This window comes from Impatiens glandulifera, chromosome 1, assembly GCF_907164915.1.
Source record: "Impatiens glandulifera chromosome 1, dImpGla2.1, whole genome shotgun sequence".
Taxonomy (NCBI): Eukaryota; Viridiplantae; Streptophyta; class Magnoliopsida; order Ericales; family Balsaminaceae; genus Impatiens; species Impatiens glandulifera.
Window position 1 is genome coordinate 54,872,663 of NC_061862.1, and position 22,249 is coordinate 54,894,911.

At 30.5% G+C, this 22,249-nt stretch overlaps 1 protein-coding gene and 1 long non-coding RNA gene across 2 annotated transcripts; one reads left to right on the forward strand and one right to left on the reverse strand.

Moving 5' to 3' along the window:
- Window positions 1-776: 776 nt before the first annotated feature.
- LOC124928320 (probable 2-oxoglutarate-dependent dioxygenase AOP1) lies at window positions 777-2,209 on the reverse strand. The gene is made up of 3 exons (XM_047468786.1): window positions 1,833-2,209; window positions 1,129-1,468; window positions 777-1,022 (listed from the first exon to the last, which is right to left on the reverse strand). Exons 1-3 carry the CDS (start codon window positions 2,207-2,209, stop codon window positions 777-779), a joined length of 963 nt encoding a protein of 320 aa, XP_047324742.1.
- Window positions 2,210-20,781: 18,572 nt separating this feature from the next.
- Window positions 20,782-21,808, forward strand: LOC124940872. Its single transcript, XR_007099593.1, has 2 exons — window positions 20,782-21,376; window positions 21,522-21,808. It is a non-coding gene; the product is annotated as an uncharacterized LOC124940872 (long non-coding RNA).
- The last annotated feature ends 441 nt before the right edge of the window (window positions 21,809-22,249 follow it).

The following is a 22,249-nucleotide window of genomic DNA, read 5'->3' on the forward strand; positions in this document are numbered from 1 at the left end:
TTTTGTTTATGAATTTTAAAATTCATGTTTCCTATCAATAATATTGATAGAATTGTGTATTCCAAGACGTTCAATAAAATAAAATAAAATAAAATAAAGACAGAGGCAATGTTGATATATATATATGTTATATTTATACTAGTCCGGCCTACAATTATTAAATATTTCCAAAACGAATATATATGTTAATGTGCCAAGTTGTTGGATTATTTATTAAATAATCATCTTTGATTTTTATATGATACGGATCATATTTCTTTATTATGTGTCAACTTCATATGACAATTGATGGGCTGTGTGATTAAGTACATATTTTTTTTTTTTTTAAAGAATTCTTTGAATTAGTATATAAAGACTTTATATTAAAATAAAGTTCACTAATTGATAACATATAAACCTTAAACCATAATTAATATCAATATGAAATTTAATTAATTAAACTAGTTTATTTTTATTAATCATAATACAAAACTATATATTTATCAATATATAGTCTGAAATATACACACTCAAATATAAAATAATAACAAATTTGTTTTTTTCAAAGTACTCCAAAAATCATTGTTAATGTGGATAAGTATAGATTTAGTTTGGAATCCTTTTTTTTTTCTTTCTAGATTTTCATCCAAACTACTACCATTTTATGTAAAGAAAAATAATATGAAACAAGCAAAATCAAAGCTATTAATTTTTTTTATGCATAATCAAACATTCACAATAATAATATAGTTTCATTATTTAAAAAGAAACAAATCTTCCACAATTTAAGAAAAGAATCAAACACCACAAAAGGACTTTATGGCGGATTTAGATTTCTTCCCCTCATCAGTGAAAAGGTAGTTTATGAGTTTGTAATGATCAAACGGATGAAATAACAATGGGTGACTTTCATCTACCAGCTTCTCCGGTGCTTTGACTAAAACACCCCTGATGTGTGTGAAAAGCCCCATGGAATATCTATCTTCTTTCCCATTCATCACCACTCTATGATATGGAGCATCTATCCTCCCATTTGTCCATGCCTAAACATAAAAATGAAATGGAAGACTCGTCGTAAGATTATGAATTCGAGTCTTCGTATTTGGACCATTTAAAAAAAGAAAAGTAGTTCGAAACGCATGAATGTACCGTGCAAGCTTCGCCAGCCATGACGATGAAAGAAGTAGGCGAGGGCTCGAGAAGGATCCACTCTTCGGTTCCCTTTAGTTTGAGCTCCAAGCCTTTGACATTACTTTGGTGAAGGATGGACATGTGACTCTTGTCCGTGTGGGGAAGGAATCCCACGGTTGGCTCTGTCGTTTCAGGGTCGAGTCGTGCTATGTACTTGATGAAACGGAGAAGGTAAGATTTGGCACTCAACATCTCATCGGTCTCATTGTCTCCTTCGATCTCATAACTCTCGGCCACCATCCTTGTTACCGTCTGTTCTAGTTCTGCTACAATCGTGGCGAAGCTATGTGCCTTTTCACTATAAAAAAACATTTAGAACAAAACATATTTTAAGCCAATTAATATATATTTTTTTATCGCAATTCAATTTATTAATTAAAATATTAAATAATTACATAACATTTATATTGGAAAATCGTTTTTATTAAGTAGAACTTTATTTATTTTAAACATTCTTTTGAAACTAATAATTCCTAATATCTATTTCTTTGTTGAACAAAATTTTGAATTCATATATATATAGTCAAGATTTAATCAAATAATTAACCCCAAACATTTAAATTATTGAAAAATGAATTATTTAGATAAAAACACTTTAAGGATAGAAATATATATTATTTTTATTAATTATATATTATTGATGAGGGATTATAAGTTGGTACCAGAAAAACTGATTTCCATCCGGCCACATGAGACGAGTGAAGTCTTGAGCAGCTTCAAGAAGGGTAGAGTCTTCAATCCCCAAACCTTCATAGAGAGGAATGAGAGGCACTTGCCCCACATAGCCATGGGATGGTGTGGTTGAAGTGTTCTTCATTCTGGTCTCTCTAGGGAGATCAAATAGCTGTTTTGATGCTTGAAATATGTCATTGTGAAGGTCCGAAGAAACCCTAGAGTAGTTCGCCACGAAGCAACCGAATTCTTCGAGTGCCCTAACCGTCTGATCGCGGATTAAAGCCCACGAATCTGTACCGGGTACTAAGGCGCCATCCTTAGAGAAATCTATATAAGGAATCTCAAGCTTTGTTAGTGAACCCATTTTGATGATAAAATGTGTGGTGGTATCTACATCTTATAAGGGTTTCACTAGAGCAACTTAGTTTAGTTTTGAATAAAATAGTACAATTATTATGTGGTAGCAAGAGGTACAAAAATCTAATATAATTACGAAATAAAATAAAGGCAAAGACATGAAGACAAGAATAGTATGTTATTTTTTATGCTAGTCCTGTCTATACCATTTTTTATTATATTTCAAAATTTTGTATATTAAAATTTGTATTATATTCCAAGTGGCAGTTGGTTTATTTGTCTAATAAATAAACCATCGGCAAAGTTCTTCGCTATTTTCTTACTAGTGATATTTTTGAAAACATTGTTTTGTTATGTATATTTTTCTTACATTAATTTACATAAATAATACTCTAGAGAAAATAATAGCTCAGTCAGTTATGACTTCATTATAGTTAGCTAAGATTCAATACTTAACCGAAAAACTAAATAATTAGTTGAATGAATATCTGTGAGCTCTATGATATGTAAAAGGAAATTCTTTAATGAAACCAATCATGGTTTGGATTAAAAACAATTAGGGCAAACCATTTAGACATGCCACAAGACTACTCATTCAAAAAATATATTTTGTTAATTTAGCTTGACTTAATTAGTTGAAATAAGAATTGGGATTTTTTATAAATTTTGGAAGGTTTCAACTATGTGACAGTGGATGTTAATGTTCTTTTTCTTTCAAGAAAAATCTATATATATATAATGATGCTTAATTTTTAAAGTGTCCGGATTGCCGGGTCGAGAACTGTGGTTAATTTGGATACTTGGGTCGGATTATGGGTTGACCCGCATTTAAATTTAAAACGGTTAAAAATAAAATTAAAAATGCTAGAGGTATGTTTTGAACTTGCAACCTAACAAAACAAGTACAACTCTTTAACCAACTAGGCTACAAAGACTTTATATTTTAAATTCAACACCAAATTTGATAAACGCGGGACGTTTTAATATTAATATAAGTTCAACTTTTTAACTAACTAATATATATATATATAATAATTCTTAATTTTTAAAGTGTCCGGATTTCCGTCGAGAGCTGTGGTTAATTTGGATACTTGGGTCGGATTGTGGGTTGACCCACCTTTAAATTTAAAACGGTTAAAAATAAAATAAAAAATGCTAGAGGTATGTTTCGAACTTGCAACCTAACAAAACAAATACAACTCTTTAAACAACTAGGCTACAAAGACTTTATATTTTAAATTCAACACCAAATTTGATAAACGCGGGACGTTTTAATATTAATATAAGTTCAACTTTTTAACTAACTAATCTATATATATATATATATAATGATGCTTAATTTTTAAAGTGTCCGGATTGCCGGGTCGAGAGCTGTGGTTAATTTGGATACTTGGGTCGGATTGTGGGTTGACCCACTTTTAAATTTAAAACGGTTAAAATAAAATTAAAAATGCTAGAGGTATGTTTCGAACTTGTAACCTAACAAAACAAGTACAACTCTTTAACAAACTAGGCTACAAAGACTTTATATTTTAAATTCAACACCAAATTTGATAAACGCGGGACATTTTAATATTAATATAAGTTCAACTTTTTAACTAACTAATCTATATATATATATAATGATGTTGAGTAAATGGATACTTGAGTCGGATTGTGGGTTGACCCACCCATAAACTTAAAACGATTAAAAATAAAATTAAAAATGTTATCCGTAATTTTTTTTTACGGTTTTTTATATTATTAATCGTGCAAATGCACGGGCTAAATGCTAGTTTTACTAAAAATTATAATAAATGATTGAACATTTTTCTTTTGTAATGCGACTAATTTCCGCGACTTAAACAAATAACCTGCAAATACACCTAATATAATTTGTTGTCTTACGAACTCGAATTCAGAATCTTAAAAACGCTAAGATATTCGAATTTTATTACCACTAAACTAGAAAAGATAATCACTTTTAATAATATATATATATATATATATATATATATATATATATATATATATATATATATATATATATATATAATAAAAATTGTGGTAGTTCAAATATCACATCATTTTCGTAAATTAATCCAGAACAACGTCATAACAAATATATCAAAATACAATCAACTTAAATCATTACAAAAATTAAGATCTCAGAATCTAAAGAATATCTTATTTAACAATTAATTTGACTCAATATGTCAAATTTACTTATGTACTCCATACAATCTTGATAAAATATTCAAACAATTTCCAAATCACTAGACGAACTGAACTTTTATAAATTAAAATCATTCTATAATATATATTTAATCTTTTAATTTAAATTAATTATTTTTTAATGAGATTAATAATTTAATTTTTATAATTTTTATTTATTTATAATTGTTAGGATTAAAGATAATTTCAAATGAATTATTTTTAAATAATAATTTTAATTTTTTAATAAGATATAAATTCTGATTTATATATAAATATTTTGAAGGTGAGATGTAACATTAACTATACGGTTATTACCCACTTCAATTTAAATTGTTCTAAATAATAATTGAATTGTGACTCTCTAATCTTCTAAGAACCATTTTGTTTATTTGAGTTAATTGTTCTAAATAATAATTGAATTGTGACTCTCTAATCTTGTAAGAACCATTTTGTTTATTTGAGTTATTTTAGTGAGATTTACGTATAAATTTATTTAGGATACATTGTATTTATAATATTATTTAAATATTTACCAAATAAATATTTTACATGAATTTATTGACATTTATTTACTAAATATTAATAATATATATTTAATCTTTTAATTTTAATTAATTAATTATTTAGTTTTTTTATAATTTTTTATTTATAATTGTTATGATTAAATATAATTTCAAATGAATTATTTTTAAATAATAATTTTAATTTTTAATAAGATACAAATTCTGATTTATATATAAATGTTTTTGAAGGTGAGATGTTTAGCATTAAACCCCACTTTCATTACCTACTCAACTTAAATGGTTGTAACCCTTTAGTTTGGTAAGAATATAATTTTTTATTTGAGTTATTTTAGTGAGTTTTATATACATATCAATTTATAATACATTGTATTTAGAATATTATTTAAATATTTACAAATAAATATTTTACATGAATTTATTGACATTTATTTACTAAATATTTAAATAATTGTTCTAAAAATATATTAGATTTATATATAAATTATAATTTTTAATTTTAATAGAAATTAAAATTAAAAGTATTATTAAAAAATATATATTCTCAATTTTAGAAATTATAAATAAAATATATATACAAATTTAAATTATTAATCTCATTAAAAAATTTAAAAAAAGATATTTAAAATATCTTAGTCTATTTTATTGTATAATAAAATATTTAAGTTAAGATATTAAATAAATATTATCTTAGATTATAAAGTTGTTATTGGTCTATGTGATTTGGAAGCTAAATGCCTAAATGTGTATTTTTGGTTCAGAATTCCAGAACATGGCATGGATTAATTGTTAAATATATATGGTTTTATTTTCCAAATCGAAATGTTGCCGTCTCATTGCTTCGGATCATCCATTCCATAACTTTTAATAAATGTAGAAAATGGAGTTTGGATAATAGATGTTGGACTCGATCTAATATATAGCTTGTATATCATACCATCACTATATAACTAACTATATTATATGTTTTTAAAAAATATACATAAAATAAGTAATAAAAATGATTTGGTTCTATATAGATATGTCCTTACCACTTCATTCTCAATTAAATACCGGAAAAACTATTCTAACTAGAATGATTTTGATCGAAAATCGCTAAGCAAATTATAATTACACTCTAAAGAACGCAAAACATTTGATCTGTTTCAATGTAGTTTTGTTGTTTTATCTTGACTTGTGAATAAAAGAATTTGTATTAAAACATTCTAATGCAATTTTCAATTAAGCCAAAATGACATTTTTTATTTAGATTTTTTTTATATACAATAAAATTATTTTAGAAAACCAATTAAGTGTATGATATTATGAATATAGGTCGAGTTCTGCTTGGTTCACAATTTCTTATATTGAATTGGCCGTTTACGATTTAAAATAATAAAATCAAACTTATCTTGTGTGTATATTTAGATATTTTTTTTTTTATTAATTGTCTTTCTACATATTGACAAAGGATATATATATATATATATATATATATATATATATATATATATATATATATATATATATATATATATATATATATATATATATATATTAAACTCAATTTCTTTTAACTCAAAATCTAACTTGTTTTTTATTTTAAATTTAATTAGACGATTATCCGGAAAAAAAAAATAAAAAATTTGAAAAGTTTACCAAAACAACAATTAGAAATTCATTTTTTTTTTAAAATTTGACCCAAATGAACTAAAACTCACCATAAAAATATATAAAGTAATATCAAAATAGCGTTTAGTACGTTGTACAAATTATATAACGTATAAGTTGTATAGAGTTATAAATTGTAACGAGATATAAATAATATAAATTATATAGGTTATTCATTTTGGTATAATTATAAGAAATTGTATAAGTTGTGTATGATTTATAATTTTGTGTTTGGTATATAATATAAAGATGTAGTATAAGTTGTATAAATATTAATTTAAAATGTTAATTATTATTATTATTATTTTATATTTATTTGTATTATAAATAATATTGTTTATTATTATAAATTATTGTACTATTATTTAATAATTAATGTAGATTTAATTAACATATAAAAAATTATTATAATATAAATGATAAATTATGTTTATTTAATTTAAATATTATTAATAATTGTAATAAAATAAAAATATTATTTATAATATAAGTAAATATAGAAACTAATAATTAATAAAATTATCGTTATAAAAATAAATGAATATTTTTTAATTAAAATATTGAGTTATTTAAAAAATATCAATATTAAAAATAACTATATATAATAATAATAATATTACTAAAATTAAATAAATTATATTTAATATATTATATAATAATATAGTATTAATAAAGAGTATAATGAGAAATTAAAAATTAAATAATATAAGAATAATGTTTTACATAGGGAAGACTAGTTACTATTTTATACCAACTATTTTATACCAAATACGAGTTACAAATTACATAAAAGTATAAATTTATACCAATAGTAAAAATGAAAAAAAACACGTCCTATTAATATAATTTATAATAGTATAGTACACTTATTTGTACCACCAACAAAAACATACTTAGGTATAGACTTGATTATTTAAATAATTCTACTGGGACAGTAATAATGAAAAGTTAAATTATTTAATAAAAAATTTACAAGTATTAAATTAAATTAAATTAAATATTAAGAATATTTTGATATTTTATTTGATTAGAAAATATTTTACAAAGTTCAAATGATTCTGATTCAACAAAAAAAAAAAAAAAAAAATAATTCAAATGATTCTGATTGAAAAAAACTCAAAAAATTAGAAAAAAAAAAATACATAAAAGTGAAATGAAAATAAACTTTAAAAAAGTTGTTTGAAGAAACAGAAGGGTTCATTTATTGATTTATTAAATCTGAAATTAAGACATCGGACCACGGTCCCCTCTCTTCTCTTCCGTCCATATTTCCAAATTGACATTTATTAATTTGTTATTGCATAATTAATAATTAATAAATGTATGCACTCAGCAAATTAAGATTCCAGGCTTTTGTAACTATCTGCGAAGTTATATGCCATTTCCAAATAAATTATATTCTTTATTGAAAAAAAAAATATAATATTATAATTTTTTTTAATTAAGGAGAACTAGCCTCACACTCAACCGTTATATCTCCCGTTTTCGTTTAAAACGATTTCAATTAAAATTTAATGTGATATTTTGGTTTATTAAACTGAATTTTATCAGTAAAACTACTTTGATGAAGTATAATATTTTAGTTTATAATTGATAAAAAAATATCAGTCATTATATTTGCTGACTTATCCATTCTCCTTTATTTAGGACACTTCTTCAATCCATCCAACTTATAATAAATAAGGCTAATGAAGTTAACAACAGAATGATTGTTCAGATAGTTTTAGAGCTTTATAGCTTTTAAGGGTAAGCCTAGATTTATATGTATTTGACGACTCAATTTTCAACCCCCAACCATCATTTCATTCAACCCTCTCGCAACTTTTGACCAGACTAAGGCGACCACAACGTCTTATTCCTTTTCCTTTTCTAGTCCATGTTATGAATTTATTATTTGATTTTGCAATAGCAAAATTACGTATCTCTTATAAATCAAATCTATAATAAATTAGTTTATAAATCGTCTTTGACGAACAACAGATTTATCAAAATTGAAACAACACAATATACGAGGTTCGGTCAAAATCGATCTATGTCTATGGGAAAGATAAGTTTCACTAAATCAAAGAAATGTCAATAGTAAAAATTTACATACTCTGCTCTCAAATGAAAGAAGTGATTACACTAGAAATGATTCCAATCTCTGTCTCTAGATTAGGCAAAGAACAAATAAGGAACCAGAAAACCTTTATCTTCTCATTCTCTCTCTCAACATTACAGAAAATAAAAAATCAAAACCTATAAAAAAATGTATTTATACCCTAACCCGTTTTCATGACAGAAAATTTTGACCCGTTTACTTACCCAGAAGTTAAAACTCGACTCAATGGCAAGGAACACCTAAACAATTCTCCCACTTCCGAGCCATGGGAGAATGTTGCTATAAACATTCATCATTGTGACTCCCCTGCCAGAACCATTCCGGTTTTGGCACAACATATCTCATGCTTGCCTCTTGACAAGCCCTTTGTCATCATATTTGACTCGTTCTCATCCGTATGCACTTTCTCTAAGTATAAATCATTCTCGAGCACTTCACAAATCTAATGGTACCTTCTTTGGATGCGTTTTGAATGTGAATAGAAACATGGATTCTTGCTCACATGTATAGCACTTTATGAGTCACTAAACACTATGAACTTGTCTTGTGTTATACCCGTTCTTTCAATAATTCCTTCATCTATCTCATTTCCTTACAACATTCATAATGGTAATATATTCAACTTCTGTAATAGACAAAGCAACATATTTCTGTAGACGAGACTATCATGATACAACTCCTCCTCCAACGGTAAACAAATTCCCTGAAGTTGATCTTATTGTGTCAATATCACCACTCATATCTGAATAAGAAAACCCTTCAACATGTGGTTTTCTAGTACCGTAACACAAAACGTATTTGGAGGTCCATCAAAGATATCTCATTAGCCACTTAACCGCTTCACAATGTGTCTTACCGGGATTTGAAAGAAACGACTAACTACTCCAACCGCATGAGCTATATCTAGTCTTGTGCAGACCATTGCATACATCAAACAACCTATTGCTGAAGCATATGGAACCTTGCACATTTCTTGTCTTTCCTCTTCATCCTTAGGAGACATTGTCTTTTTTATTTTAAAGTGTGTAGCCAATGGACAAGCAACTGGTTTTGCCTTGTCCATACAAAACATTTTTAGAATCTTCTCAATATACCTCTCTTGAGACAACCATAGTCTTTTCTTCACCCCGATCACGAATGACCTGTATTCCAAGAATTTGTTTTTGCTGGACTCAAGTCTTTCATCTCAAAAGGCTTGGTCAAATCCCTTTTCAATTTGGCAATTTTGAGCTTCTCTCTCCCTACAATCATCATGTCATCAACATATAGAAGAAGTATAATAAAATCATTAGAAGCAAACTTTTGCACAAAGACAGAGTGATCTGTAGACGTCTTCATGTACCCATGGATGGTCATGAATAACTCAAACTTAAGATACCACTGTCTTGGTGCTTGCTTCAAACCATACAGACTTTTGATAAGCTTGCACACCTTGTTTTCCTCACATTTCTTATTGTAACCTTCAAGTTTCTCCATATAAACATCCTCATCCAAATCACCGTGAAAAAATGCAGTTTTGACATCAAACTCTTCAACCTCAAGATCCATACAATCAGCTAGACCTAACACCACCCAGATGGAAGTCATCTTCACTACCGGTGAGAAAATCTCATCATAATCGATTCCATGTCTCTGGACAAAATCTTTGACAACCAACCTATTCTTGTATCTTGGCTTTCTATCATCACCTTCTTGCTTAATCTTGTACACTCATTTATTTTGTAATACTTTTATGTTCTTTGGTAATTCCACCCGTACATATGTGCAATTTTTCAGCAATGACTTCATCTATTCATCCATGGAGGTTAGTCATTCTTCCTTGTGAGCCTCCTCAAGAGTCTCTTTATAGCATATAGGCTCCCCACAATCAGTTAGAAGGACATAATCTGTAGCTGGGTATTTAGAACTTAATCTTTTCTCCCTAGTAGACCTCTTAAGTACCTTTGTTTGTTGATTTCCATCTTCTTGTTGAACTTCAAAGGCAGCCTCGATATTATCACCAAAATAAGCTTTTGTATCATTTACATGACCTACAACTTGACCCTGAGGAACATCATCATCACTATCTGAGTCTGAAGACATCTCTAGACCAAGAAGATCATGTATGTATGCATCAAGCTTGTCACCATCTTCAAAATTCTCATTAGTCTGATCTTTAAGGAATACCACATCTCGACTTCGTAAAAAATTCTTGTCCATTGGGTCATAACACTTATATCTCCAATTTTCATCACCGTAACCCACAAATATGCATTGTCTGGTTTTTACATCTAGCTTAGACCTCTCATCTTTTGGACATGCACAAAGGCTCTACAATCAAAAACACGTAAATAGTCATAATTAACATCTTTACCTGATCAAATGCTTTTTGCACACTTATTATTCAATGACTTATAGGGAGAACGATTGATCACATACATTGTGGTGCTCATGGGTTCAGCCCAGAAATTCTTAGCCAACCTGGCATGGGAGAGCATACTTCTCATTCGTTCCAACATTGTTCTGTTCATCATCTCTGCCACTCTATTTTATTGTGGAGTCTTGGGTACAGTCTGTTCATGTCGAATACCCTACTCTTCGCAATAATCATCAAATGAGTCTATGTACTCTCCCCCATTATCTGACCGCACCCTCATCAATTTTATGCCTGTCTCTCTTTCAATCATCTTGTGAAAGACCTCGAACCCTGTTATGGCTTCCTAGATGCATCGTCTATGAAGGTTACGAAATAAGAAGCACAACCTATGGATTTAATCTTCATATGACCACATACATCTATATGGACCAACTCAAGGAAATTCTTTTTCAGTTTCACTTTCAACTTACTAAAGAAGACTCTGTTCTACTTACCTTTTAAGCAATGCTCACAACTTTCAAGATGAGCATCATTGAGATTCAACAACTCATTCCTCTTGATCAAAACATTTATCCATTTTCACTAATGTGACATAGTCTCTTGTGCCACAACTCACAGGATGACTCCATCACGACATAATATGTTGCATCATAGACAATTTTCAAATTTATCTTGTATAAGGAACAACATTTATTACCTCATGCAACAACCAAGGAACCATTGCTTAGGTTCCATGCTCCACCACTGAAAATATTATGGTAGCCTCCATCATCGAGCTTTCTTGTGGAATCAAATTCATTCTCAAGTCAGAACATGACTTACATCTCTCAAAGTCAGAAAACAACCCATGTTTGTCTCGATTTTAACATCACCAAGACCAACTATCTTGTACACACCATTGCTGCCCATGCAAACCTCACCATAATCACCAACTTTGTAGGACTGCTAATAACCTTTGTGTGGATTAATATGGAATGAGGCACTTTTGTCAACAATCCATGTTGTTTCATTTGAAGACGTGCTAAGACATAAGTCTTGACATTTAGAAGTATATGTCAGTTCATTATTTAAAGCATAAACAGATGTATCTGCACTCTGTTGTTTCTTTTCTTTGGGCTTCACCGTACCCTTTGCTTAATCATTTTTAAATTTCCAGCACTTGTTTTTCCAATGACCCATTTTCCCATAGTAATGGCAAACACCATCCTTCTTCGGAGCTCTATACTTGTTTCTAGACTTGCCCATATTCGAACCACTTATATTATCCTTTGATCTTCCTCTATCAGTCACCAACATATAAGACTTAGAGGGTTTATCCCCCTTTCGATTCTCCTCATCAAGTAAGGAACTGGTGACAAATGCCATGATGACTTTACTATTTGGTGCTGAGTTGCTAAGAGTGATAATAAGTGTCTCCCAACTTGTAGGCAAAGATCCAAGGACGAAAAATGCTTGCACCTCATCATCAAAGTTTATCTTCATACTACCTAACTAATTCAAAATATTTTGAAATTCTTTCAAGTGCTCAGAAATTGATTTATTATCAATGTACTTCAGATTCACCAGCCTTCGTACCAGTGCTACTTTATTCCCTACTGACCTCCCAGCGTAGAGAGCTTCAAGTTTGCTCCACACACCATACGATGTAGTCTCGTTCTCAACATGGTGCACAACATTTACATCAACCCACGAACAAATAAAGTTACATGCCTTTCTATCTGTCTTTATCCAATCAACATATTTTGTACTCTCAGGTCTAACACCCTCATTTTCAATTACTTCATTCAAATCATCTGAAACTAATATATCACTAATCATCAATTTCCATTGCATGTAGTTTGTGCCATTCAGACTCACTATATCAAGTCTAGATTTCCCCATTATTACTGTCTTAACAACTGACAAAACCCCAGCAAAAAAAAAAACAGTTGATCTCCTCTTTGAATTTTGTCGGGTAACCAACAAAGTACTATGCTCCAATGTTAAAATAAGTAACTAATCAATACAACTATAATATCATTGTTGGGTTTTGCAACAGCAAAACTATAGATCTTCTTAGAAATCAAATTTGTAACAAAAAAGTTTCCAAATCTTCTTTGACGAACAATAGATTTACCAAAACTGAAATAGCAAAAAACAATAACAACACAATATACGTGGTTCGGTCAAAATTGACCTACGTCCACGGGAGGGATAAGTTTCACTAAATCAAAGAAATGTCAATAGTAGAAACTTACATACCATGCTCTCAAATGAAAGAAGTGATTACACTAGAATAATTGGAATACTCGACAATCAAAAGCTCCCTCAATCTCTCTCTCTTTGGATCAGCCAAAAAACAAAGAAGGAACCACAAAACCCTAGATCTGCTCACTCTCTCTCAACTTTACGGTGTAGAGAAAATAAAAAAAAATGTAATTATACCCTAATCCGTTTTCATAATAGAAAATCCTCACTCGTTACTTACCCAGAAGTTAAAACCCGACCCAATGACAAATAACACCTCAAACATGTATGTGGTGGGTGAGTGGGTAGAGTTTTGAAGCGAAGAAATTGTCGTCGCATAAATATGCTCAAAGTGTTAGAGGTAACATAATGATATTTTTTTTATAATGTCATTACTTATTAATTTTTAATTAATTATATATATTTTAAATGGTCAAGGTATAATAAAACTTCTTAGTTGTATATAGAACTAATATTTAAAAAAAATATAATTTTAAGTAAATCTCTCAATTTTAATAGTTTATATAATTAGCCAGTAATTTTAAATAAAATCTAGATTTTCCCTTCATTCATTGATTTATATAATATCATTCTAGCTTAGTATACTATATTTTAGTTATATATATTCACAATAACATTATACTATTATTAATACAAGTTTAATATCATAGTAATGGATCTTCCTTGAAATTTTATCTGAATCCCATTTTGTTCCTTGAACTAATAAAGTTATTTTATTTCTAATTATTGTTTAAAAAAGTTGTTATGATTTGAGTAAATTTGTTAGAGTTAATTAACTGCTAAATATTTGTTAAGGCAGTTAGTTAACTGCTAAATATTTGTTAAGGCAGTTAATTAACTGCATTAGTCATTTTGGTATTGATTAGTTAGAATAATTAACTTTCATTCTGACATTATAACGAATACAAGTCTAAGGACTTATTTAGACTAAAGACAATAGTTTGCTACTCATTTTGTAATTAAGACAATATAAATAAGGTTGAATAATGAGAAATCCTATTATCGGGTTATTTTCAATTTGTGCAAATCCTTTATTCTTGTCATCTCTTCACTCTCAATCTCTTGCTACAGATTTTATCAAATCGATTTGTTCATGGTATCAGAGCAAATCTAGGCGAAGAAGAAGACGATCTACTAATTCTATCAAAGTAAGAAATGGCTTCTGGATCTTCAGATAACAATGTAAGTTCTGAACCTCAATTTTCTGAAATTCCAGCAGAAATGTATACTACTCTTAGGCCGATGGTTTTAGAGTCAAATAGAGTTTCAATTCCAACTTGTACACCAACTATGACTCAAATCCCTAACCCTAACATCCAGAATCCAAACCAGAAACCTAACCAACCAATTACAAAAAGAAAATACAACAATGATCCTCTTCTTATACATCCAGCCGATCATCCAGGCCTAAATATTACCTCAGCCATTCTTACTGGAAGGGAAACTTATTTCGGATGGAGTCTAAGTATTAGGCTAGCTCTTCAAGCGAAAATTAAGATAGGTTTTATTGATGGTTCATATCCAGAACCAAAAGATCAAGAAGATGCAAATCAATGGGGTATTGTTGATGCCTTAGTTAGGGCATGGATTATGAATACGATAGAGGCGAGAATTGGAAGAAGATTTCATTCCAAGAAAACCAGTCGTGATCTGTGGCTTGAGATCAAGTCCAGATATGAAGGCAACAATGGTCCGAGGAGGTACAACCTTCAAAAGGATATTAGCTTCGTCCAACAAGGTGACCTTGACTTAGAAGAATACTATTCAAAGGTGAGATTGCTGTGGGATGAGATGATGGGGTTAAAACCTCTAAGAAGATGCAGATGCAAAGGAATTCGAGTTAATTGTGATGGATGCTTTCTTGAAGCAGAAATGCTTCAAGATGATGAAGAACTTAAGCTTCTTCAATTTCTGATGGGGCTTGATGATAAATACGAGTATGTCAAAGATCAAATACTCATGCAAGATCCATGGCCAGACGTTTATAAATCATTCACAATGCTTCAGAATGTCGAAAAGAGGACCAGACAGAAAAGGCATTTTCAAGAATCTGCAATGGTGATAAAAAAAGAAGGTGAAAGAGTTTATCATCCTCCAAACAAGAATAAGAGTGCAAGTTGCACACAATGTGGAGGCAAAGGTCACATGAAGGATGTCTGCTTTAAGTTGATTGGATATCCAGAATGGTGGAAACAACCAAAGGATAATGTGATCAAGAAAAGACCATCAACTTCTGTTCATGCCACTGCAGACAAAGATGATTTCCAGGAACTTTCCATTGATGAATACAAGATGTATAAACAGTTTTTGAAGAACATGAGAGATGTCAAGAACAAGGCAAATGGATCTTCTTCATCTGCAGGTAAGTTTCCTAACTATATTCTTAATTTATTTGAATATGATTTCAGCATTAATGAACAAACAAATATATCAAATATGTGGCTTATTGATTCAGGAGCATCTTGTCATATATGCAATAATAGGAATGCATTTTCATATATAAGACAACTTGATGAACCTAGAATTATGTACTTAGCTGATGGATCAAGTAGGAACATAAGTGAAGTAGGAACTGTTAAACTTTTTGATTGTTTGAAACTAAAAGATGTATTATATGCACCATCTTTTAGATATTGTTTAATTGCAGTTTCAAAACTTACAAAGGATAACAAAATGAATTGTATTTTCTCAAAATCTGATTGTTATTTGTAGGACCTTGAGACAAGGTTCAAAGTAAATATGGGAAAGAGAATGGGGAATCTGTACTTCATTGAAGACAGTCTAATTTTTAATAAAAATCACAAATCTGCAGTTGATTTTTCTTTAAATGTTGTTTCTGATTCATTTCTTTTACACAAACGATTAGGACATCCTGCTTTAAATGTTCTAAAAAGTGTATTTCCTGCTGTTATGAATAAAACTTTTCATTGTTCAACATGTCCTGTTGCTAAAATGCAAAGATTTCCTTTTGTTCAAAGCGTTTCTAAAACGTCAAAGATTTTTGAACTTATTCATGTTGACATTTGGGGTCCATATCGAGAGGAATCAATCCTTAACACACCTTTCATGCTTACTATTGTTGATGATTACTCTCGATGTACTTGGATTTTTTGTATGCCAAGTAAAGTCTTTGTGTTTGAAAAACTTCATAATTTTTTTATGTTAGTTAAAAATCAATATGACACAACTATTAAAATAATTAGATCAGACAATGGAACTGAGTTTTTAAATGAAAAATGTTCTGAAATGTTTAATTTCTTAGGAATTATTCACCAAACAACTTGTGTTTACTCACCTCAACAAAATGGTGTTGTGGAGAGAAAACACAAACATTTACTTCAAGTGGCAAGGTCATTAATGATTGATTCTAATTTAGATTCTAAATTTTGGCCTTATTCATTATTGACTGCAACTCATCTAATAAACAGAATTCCCACTAACATTTTAAATGGAAAAACTCCATTTGAAATGTTATAGGGAAAGAAACCAGATTATAACTATTTTAAAGTTTTTGGTTGTTTGTGTTATTCTGCAAATGTTTATCCAAACAAATCAAAGTTTTCAAAAAGAGCCAACAAATGTGTTTTCATTGGATATCCTTTAAACAAAAAAGGATATACAGTTTATGATATTGAAACAGGAAATGTTAGTATTTCAAGAGATGTTATTTTTCATGAAGATATTTTTCCATTTTCTGATAAAATTATCCAAAACAAAGAAATTTTACAAGGAAACAAATCTTCTGATTTTCCATATTTCTTTGAAACAGAATTAGATAATTTAGATTATGATAATGATTTTGAAAATGTTCAAACTGAAATTTCAGAATATCAAAATTTGAATTCTAATTTTGAACCTGAATTGAATACAAGTGAAGGGATAACTTCTGCTTCTCAAGATGAACATGAAGTTAATCATTCACCTGTTCAAGATGAAATAAAATACGTGTCTCGAAAAAGTTTAAGATTTATAAAACAACCTGTTTGGATGAAGGATTATGTTGTAAGTCAAGTTGAGACAAATGTAAATAAAAAACAAAGTTATTTACCACCATCATTTCCATTTGTATCAACTTGCAACAATGAAGAATATATTAAATTCTTGGGCAACATTGATCAGTTTGTTGAACCAACTTCATACAAACAGGCAATTTTAAATCCAGATTGGATTAAAGCTATGGATGATGAACTTACTGCTCTTCATAAAAACAATACTTGGGTTATAACAGAACTTCCTAAAGGAAAGAAAACAATAGGTTGTAGATGGATTTTTAAAACAAAATTGAATGCTGATGGCAGTATTGATAAATGTAAATCCCGACTAGTTGCAAAGGGGTATAACCAAAAGGATGAAATTGATTTTCATCAGGTATATGCCCCTGTAGCTAAAAATTCGACTATTCGACTACTTCTTGCTTTAACAGCTGCTAAGAAATGGCATTTACATCAAATAGATGTAAATAATGCTTTCTTGCATGGCTTAGTTGAAGAATATTTATATATGAAAGTTCCAGAAGGTTTAAAAGGAACACTACCAAAACAAGTGTGTAAATTAAACAAAAGCATATATGGCTTGAAACAATCGTTTAGACAATGGCATTTTCAAATTTGTAACATCCTTATTGAAAGTGGTTTTAAAAAATCTGAGAATGACCATTGTTTATTCATCAAAAATGATGGATCTAATATTGTTTGTTTGCTTATTTATGTTGATGATATCCTATTAGCAGGGAATTCAATAGAGCAAATTGATGAAATAAAAAATATGATTAATACCAATTTCCTATTAAAGATTTGGGTAAAGCTAAGTTTTTCTTAGGTCTTGAAATTATACAAACTGATGATGAAATTTATGTTAACCAGCGAAAATATATTCTTGACATTGTTTCTGATATGTCCTTGATTGTTGCTAAACCATCATCTATTCCTATGACTAGAGATACCAAATTGGTTCAAGAACCAGTGAATGATACCCTTTGTGACGTTGAAAAGTATAGAAGATTAATTGGTCGTTTACTATATTTGAATTTCACTAGGCCAGATATTGCATATGCAGTACAACAATTAAGTCAATATATTAATAAACCTTATAAATCACATTTTGAGCCTGCTATCAAAGTGGTTAAATATCTTAAAGGAACACCATCCTTAGGCATTTTTTATGCATCTAAGAATGATTTTGTTATTTCAGCATTTCTTGATAGTGATTGGGCTTCTTGTTATGATACTAGAAAATCACTTACAGGTTATTGTATTTACATTGGCAATGCTCTAGTAGCATGGAAAACAAAAAAACAGCAAACTATATCTAGATCATCAGCTGAAGCTGAATATAGATCTATGGCTGTCACAGTATGTGATTTACAATGGCTGACTTATTTACTTGCTGATTTTCAGATCAAAGTTAATCTGCCTATTGTTTTGTATTGTGACAATAAAGCAGCGATGCATATAACGCAAAATCCGGTGTTTCATGAGAGAACGAAACACATCGATATTGACTGTCATTTGGTAAGAAACAAATACAAAGATGATTTTATTACTTTAACATATGTTGCTTCTAATGTTCAAAATGCAGATATATTTACCAAAGCTCTTGATGTTAAACAATTTCAAGATTTAAGGCTTATGCTAAAGCTCAAAGACTTCCATCTTGAGGGGGGAGTGAAGAAATAAAATAATAAAGTTATTTTATTTCTAATTATTGTTTAACAAAGTTGTTATGATTTGAGTAAATTTGTTAGAGTTAATTAACTGCTAAATATTTGTTAAGGCAGTTAATTAACTGCTAAATATTTGTTAAGGCAGTTAATTAACTGCATTAGTCATTTTGGTATTGATTAGTTAGAATAATTAACTTTCATTCTGACATTATAACGAATATAAGTCTAAGGACTTATTTAGACTAGAGCCAATAGTTTGTTACTCATTTTGTAATTAAGACAATATAAATAAGGTTGAATAATGAGAAATCCTATCGGGAAATTTGATGAAATAACCCTCATAAGAGAGTTATTTTTAAACTTAGCATAGCCCTTTTCATTTTTTCATTTATAACCTTTTCCTTATGGAAAATGTCTCTTTTGCCCTTTCATTAAAAAAAAAAATCACTTTTCTTTTCCTTCTTTCTCCCGTTCTCCCTCACTCTCCCTCTTTTCAACTCCCCCAACTCTCCCCCTCCCTCGAAGACGACCGATCCAGCCCTCCCTCTCCCCGACGACGAAAAGCTCCCGAAACATCGACGACGATCCAAACCCACGTAACCCTTCCTCTCCCCCGACCCCCGACGAGCCCCCGACGAGAAGCAGAACGATTATCCATTGATATCCATTGAAGATGAGTTTAGGTTTAGGGTTTATTGTTTAGGTTTAGGTTTATTGGCTGACTGAATCGTTTTGGGTTTAAAATGCATCTGTCGAAAGCTGTTGCAGGTTGACGTAGACGAATGCGCATTTGTCGCAGACGAATGCGCATCTGTCGCAGACGAATGCGCATCTGTCGCAGACGAATGCGCATCTGTCGCAGACGAATGCGCATCTGTCGCAGACGAATGCGCATCTGTCGCAGACGAATGCGCATCTGTCGCAGACGAATGCGCATCTGTCGCAGACGAATGCGCATCTGTCGCAGACGAATGCGCATTCGTCTGCGACAGATGCGCATTCGTCTGCGATAGATGACTTAACCTTTTGTGGTAATTTACTTCTAGGATACTAATTTGGCTGCAGGAACAAAGGGAGCAAGACGTTCTCTCCCAAATGCATCAAATGTAATTTTTCTGTCGAGTATTCTTGGGCAAGATGGTTCTTCAAACCATGTTCACAAGTGTGATTGGAAGTGTGGAAACGAACACGTTTGTGGAAACATGTATCGCTGCAGACTAACAGGGCAGACTCACATCTGTGATAAAAACTGTAACCAGAGGATTGTTTATGATAACTATAGCTCCCTTTGCAGAGTTAGCAAGCAGATATTTCCTCTAACACCGGCTGAGCAGCAGGCAGTGAAGGGTGTGAGGAGGAAGCTTGATGCTGAAACCCTCGATACCACCTCCTTTGCTTTTAAGTGTAGCCGTGATTCTCAGTTCAATCCATATCCTTTTGAGAGGTCCTTTACAGCAGTTTCTCCAGTATGCAGCAGTCAAGTTGGAGATGTAATGGATATGAACTAGACAATATTATTAGCCTTTTCTCCCCCAATTGCTCTGCTTTTATATTCTGTTTCACCCTTTCCCATTTTGCTGAGTCTAGTACACTATAGTAATAGTAGTAGTAGTATCCTTAAAGATAAACTTGAATGTCAGTACTACTTTGGACTTACTTAAATACCTCTTTTATGAGGGTATCTTCATTCTCATCTATAACTATTCCACTTACTGTTATTTGTTTAACTCATAATTACCTGCACTTTGTCTTATTATATGATCTCTATATCTGCTTCATATTTGAACTGTGAATTCCTTTCTTTTGGTTTTCTTGCATTCTCTGCAAATAATGAAGCGGAGATGCATATGGTGATGTTTCGGATTATTTTTTTATCTGTTTTCAATTGTTGGAATTTTGTTTCCTGCAGTACAGGTGTCCCCAGTACAAATAGAGGGCATAGTTGGTTTGTGTGCAGTTGAAATAATCATATTATGTTCTTATATTCCAACTAAATTCTCTTGTTTGTGAAAAGCTAGGTCCTAAACATGATTAATGTTGGTTTTGCAGGGCTAGGAGCTGGGACTTTTTTTCTTTTTTATTTTCTTTTTTGGTTTGTTCTTGATCATGTAGGATAAATAAGGATCATTGCTTACTATTGTTTGTGTTTCATAATAATGAACTTATACAATGTTCTGAATTTCGTCAATCTCTTGCTGTTTTGTTTCAGGGACCAGAGAACTCTTCTTATTGGTGAACTTTCAAAAGGGAAGACCTAGCAGTGCACTTTGCACTGTATATGAATTGAGCTGATGACAGATGGCTAGATGATCGGTTTTTGATGATTAACTGGTTGGAAATTCCATGAATGCTGCAGCCTATTCAGCCAGATGATGATAGCTTCATGCATAATCCACATCAAATCGGCCTATCCATGCATATACTTTGGTTTGTAGACCTTGGTTAGTGACTTTTTCTTTTTTTGTTTTGTTTTGTTCTTGATCATGCAGGATATATAAGGATTGTTGCTTACTATTGTGTGTGTTTCATAATAATAAACTTATGCAATATTCTTAATTTCATCAATCTCTTGTTGTTTTGTTCCAGGGACCAGAGAACTCTTCTTATTGGTGAACTTAGCAGTGTTGCTGATGTTTCACTTTGCACTGCATATTAATTGAGCTGATGACAGATGTCTAGATGATCGGTTCTTGATGATGAACTGGTTGGGAATTCCAGGAATTGTGATAATATACTAGTATCGCATTATATATGTGTTATACAATGTCCCCAAGATAGAATTTTCAAGATTCTATGTAATAAACAGTTCACTCTTTTCTATATATGTCATGGATCATCTCTTTTATTTATATATTTCTGAAACAATTGCACTGATGTTGATGTGTAAATAGTTTTTTTTTTTTAAAAAAGGTCAACTTCTCATTGAAAATAAAACGCAAGATGCGTTTAGTGAATTACAAATGAGAAATAGAGGTAGAAGAAAAACAAAAACAGAAGAAGAAGAAAAAGAATAAGGTTCAAAAAAAATCCCAAGTACAAATTCTTTTTTACGAATAGAAACAAAAGAATGTTAATGGGTAAATAGTAAAAACTCACTATTTGAGATATAGTATGTTATTGTGTTCAATAAATAACACTATTTGTTATTGTGTCGCAGGCGAATGCGCATCTGTCGCAGACGACAGATGCGCATTCGTCTGCGACAGATGCGCATTCGCCTGCGACAGATGCGCATTCGCCTGCGACAGATGCGCATTTGCCTGCGACAGATGCGCATTCGTCTGCGACAGCCTTCGACAACCTGCAACCGCCTT

Bases quoted from the DNA above. Each gene is read 5' to 3' on its own strand.
- LOC124928320 (XM_047468786.1), bottom strand. From the start codon at position 2,209: ATGGGTTCACTAACAAAGCTTGAGATTCCTTATATAGATTTCTCTAAG. The intron at 1,469-1,832 runs GTACCAACTTAT...GTTTTTTTATAG, and splicing joins GATGGAAATCAGTTTTTCTG to TGAAAAGGCACATAGCTTCG. The intron at 1,023-1,128 runs GTACATTCATGC...TTTTATGTTTAG, and splicing joins TGGCTGGCGAAGCTTGCACG to GCATGGACAAATGGGAGGAT.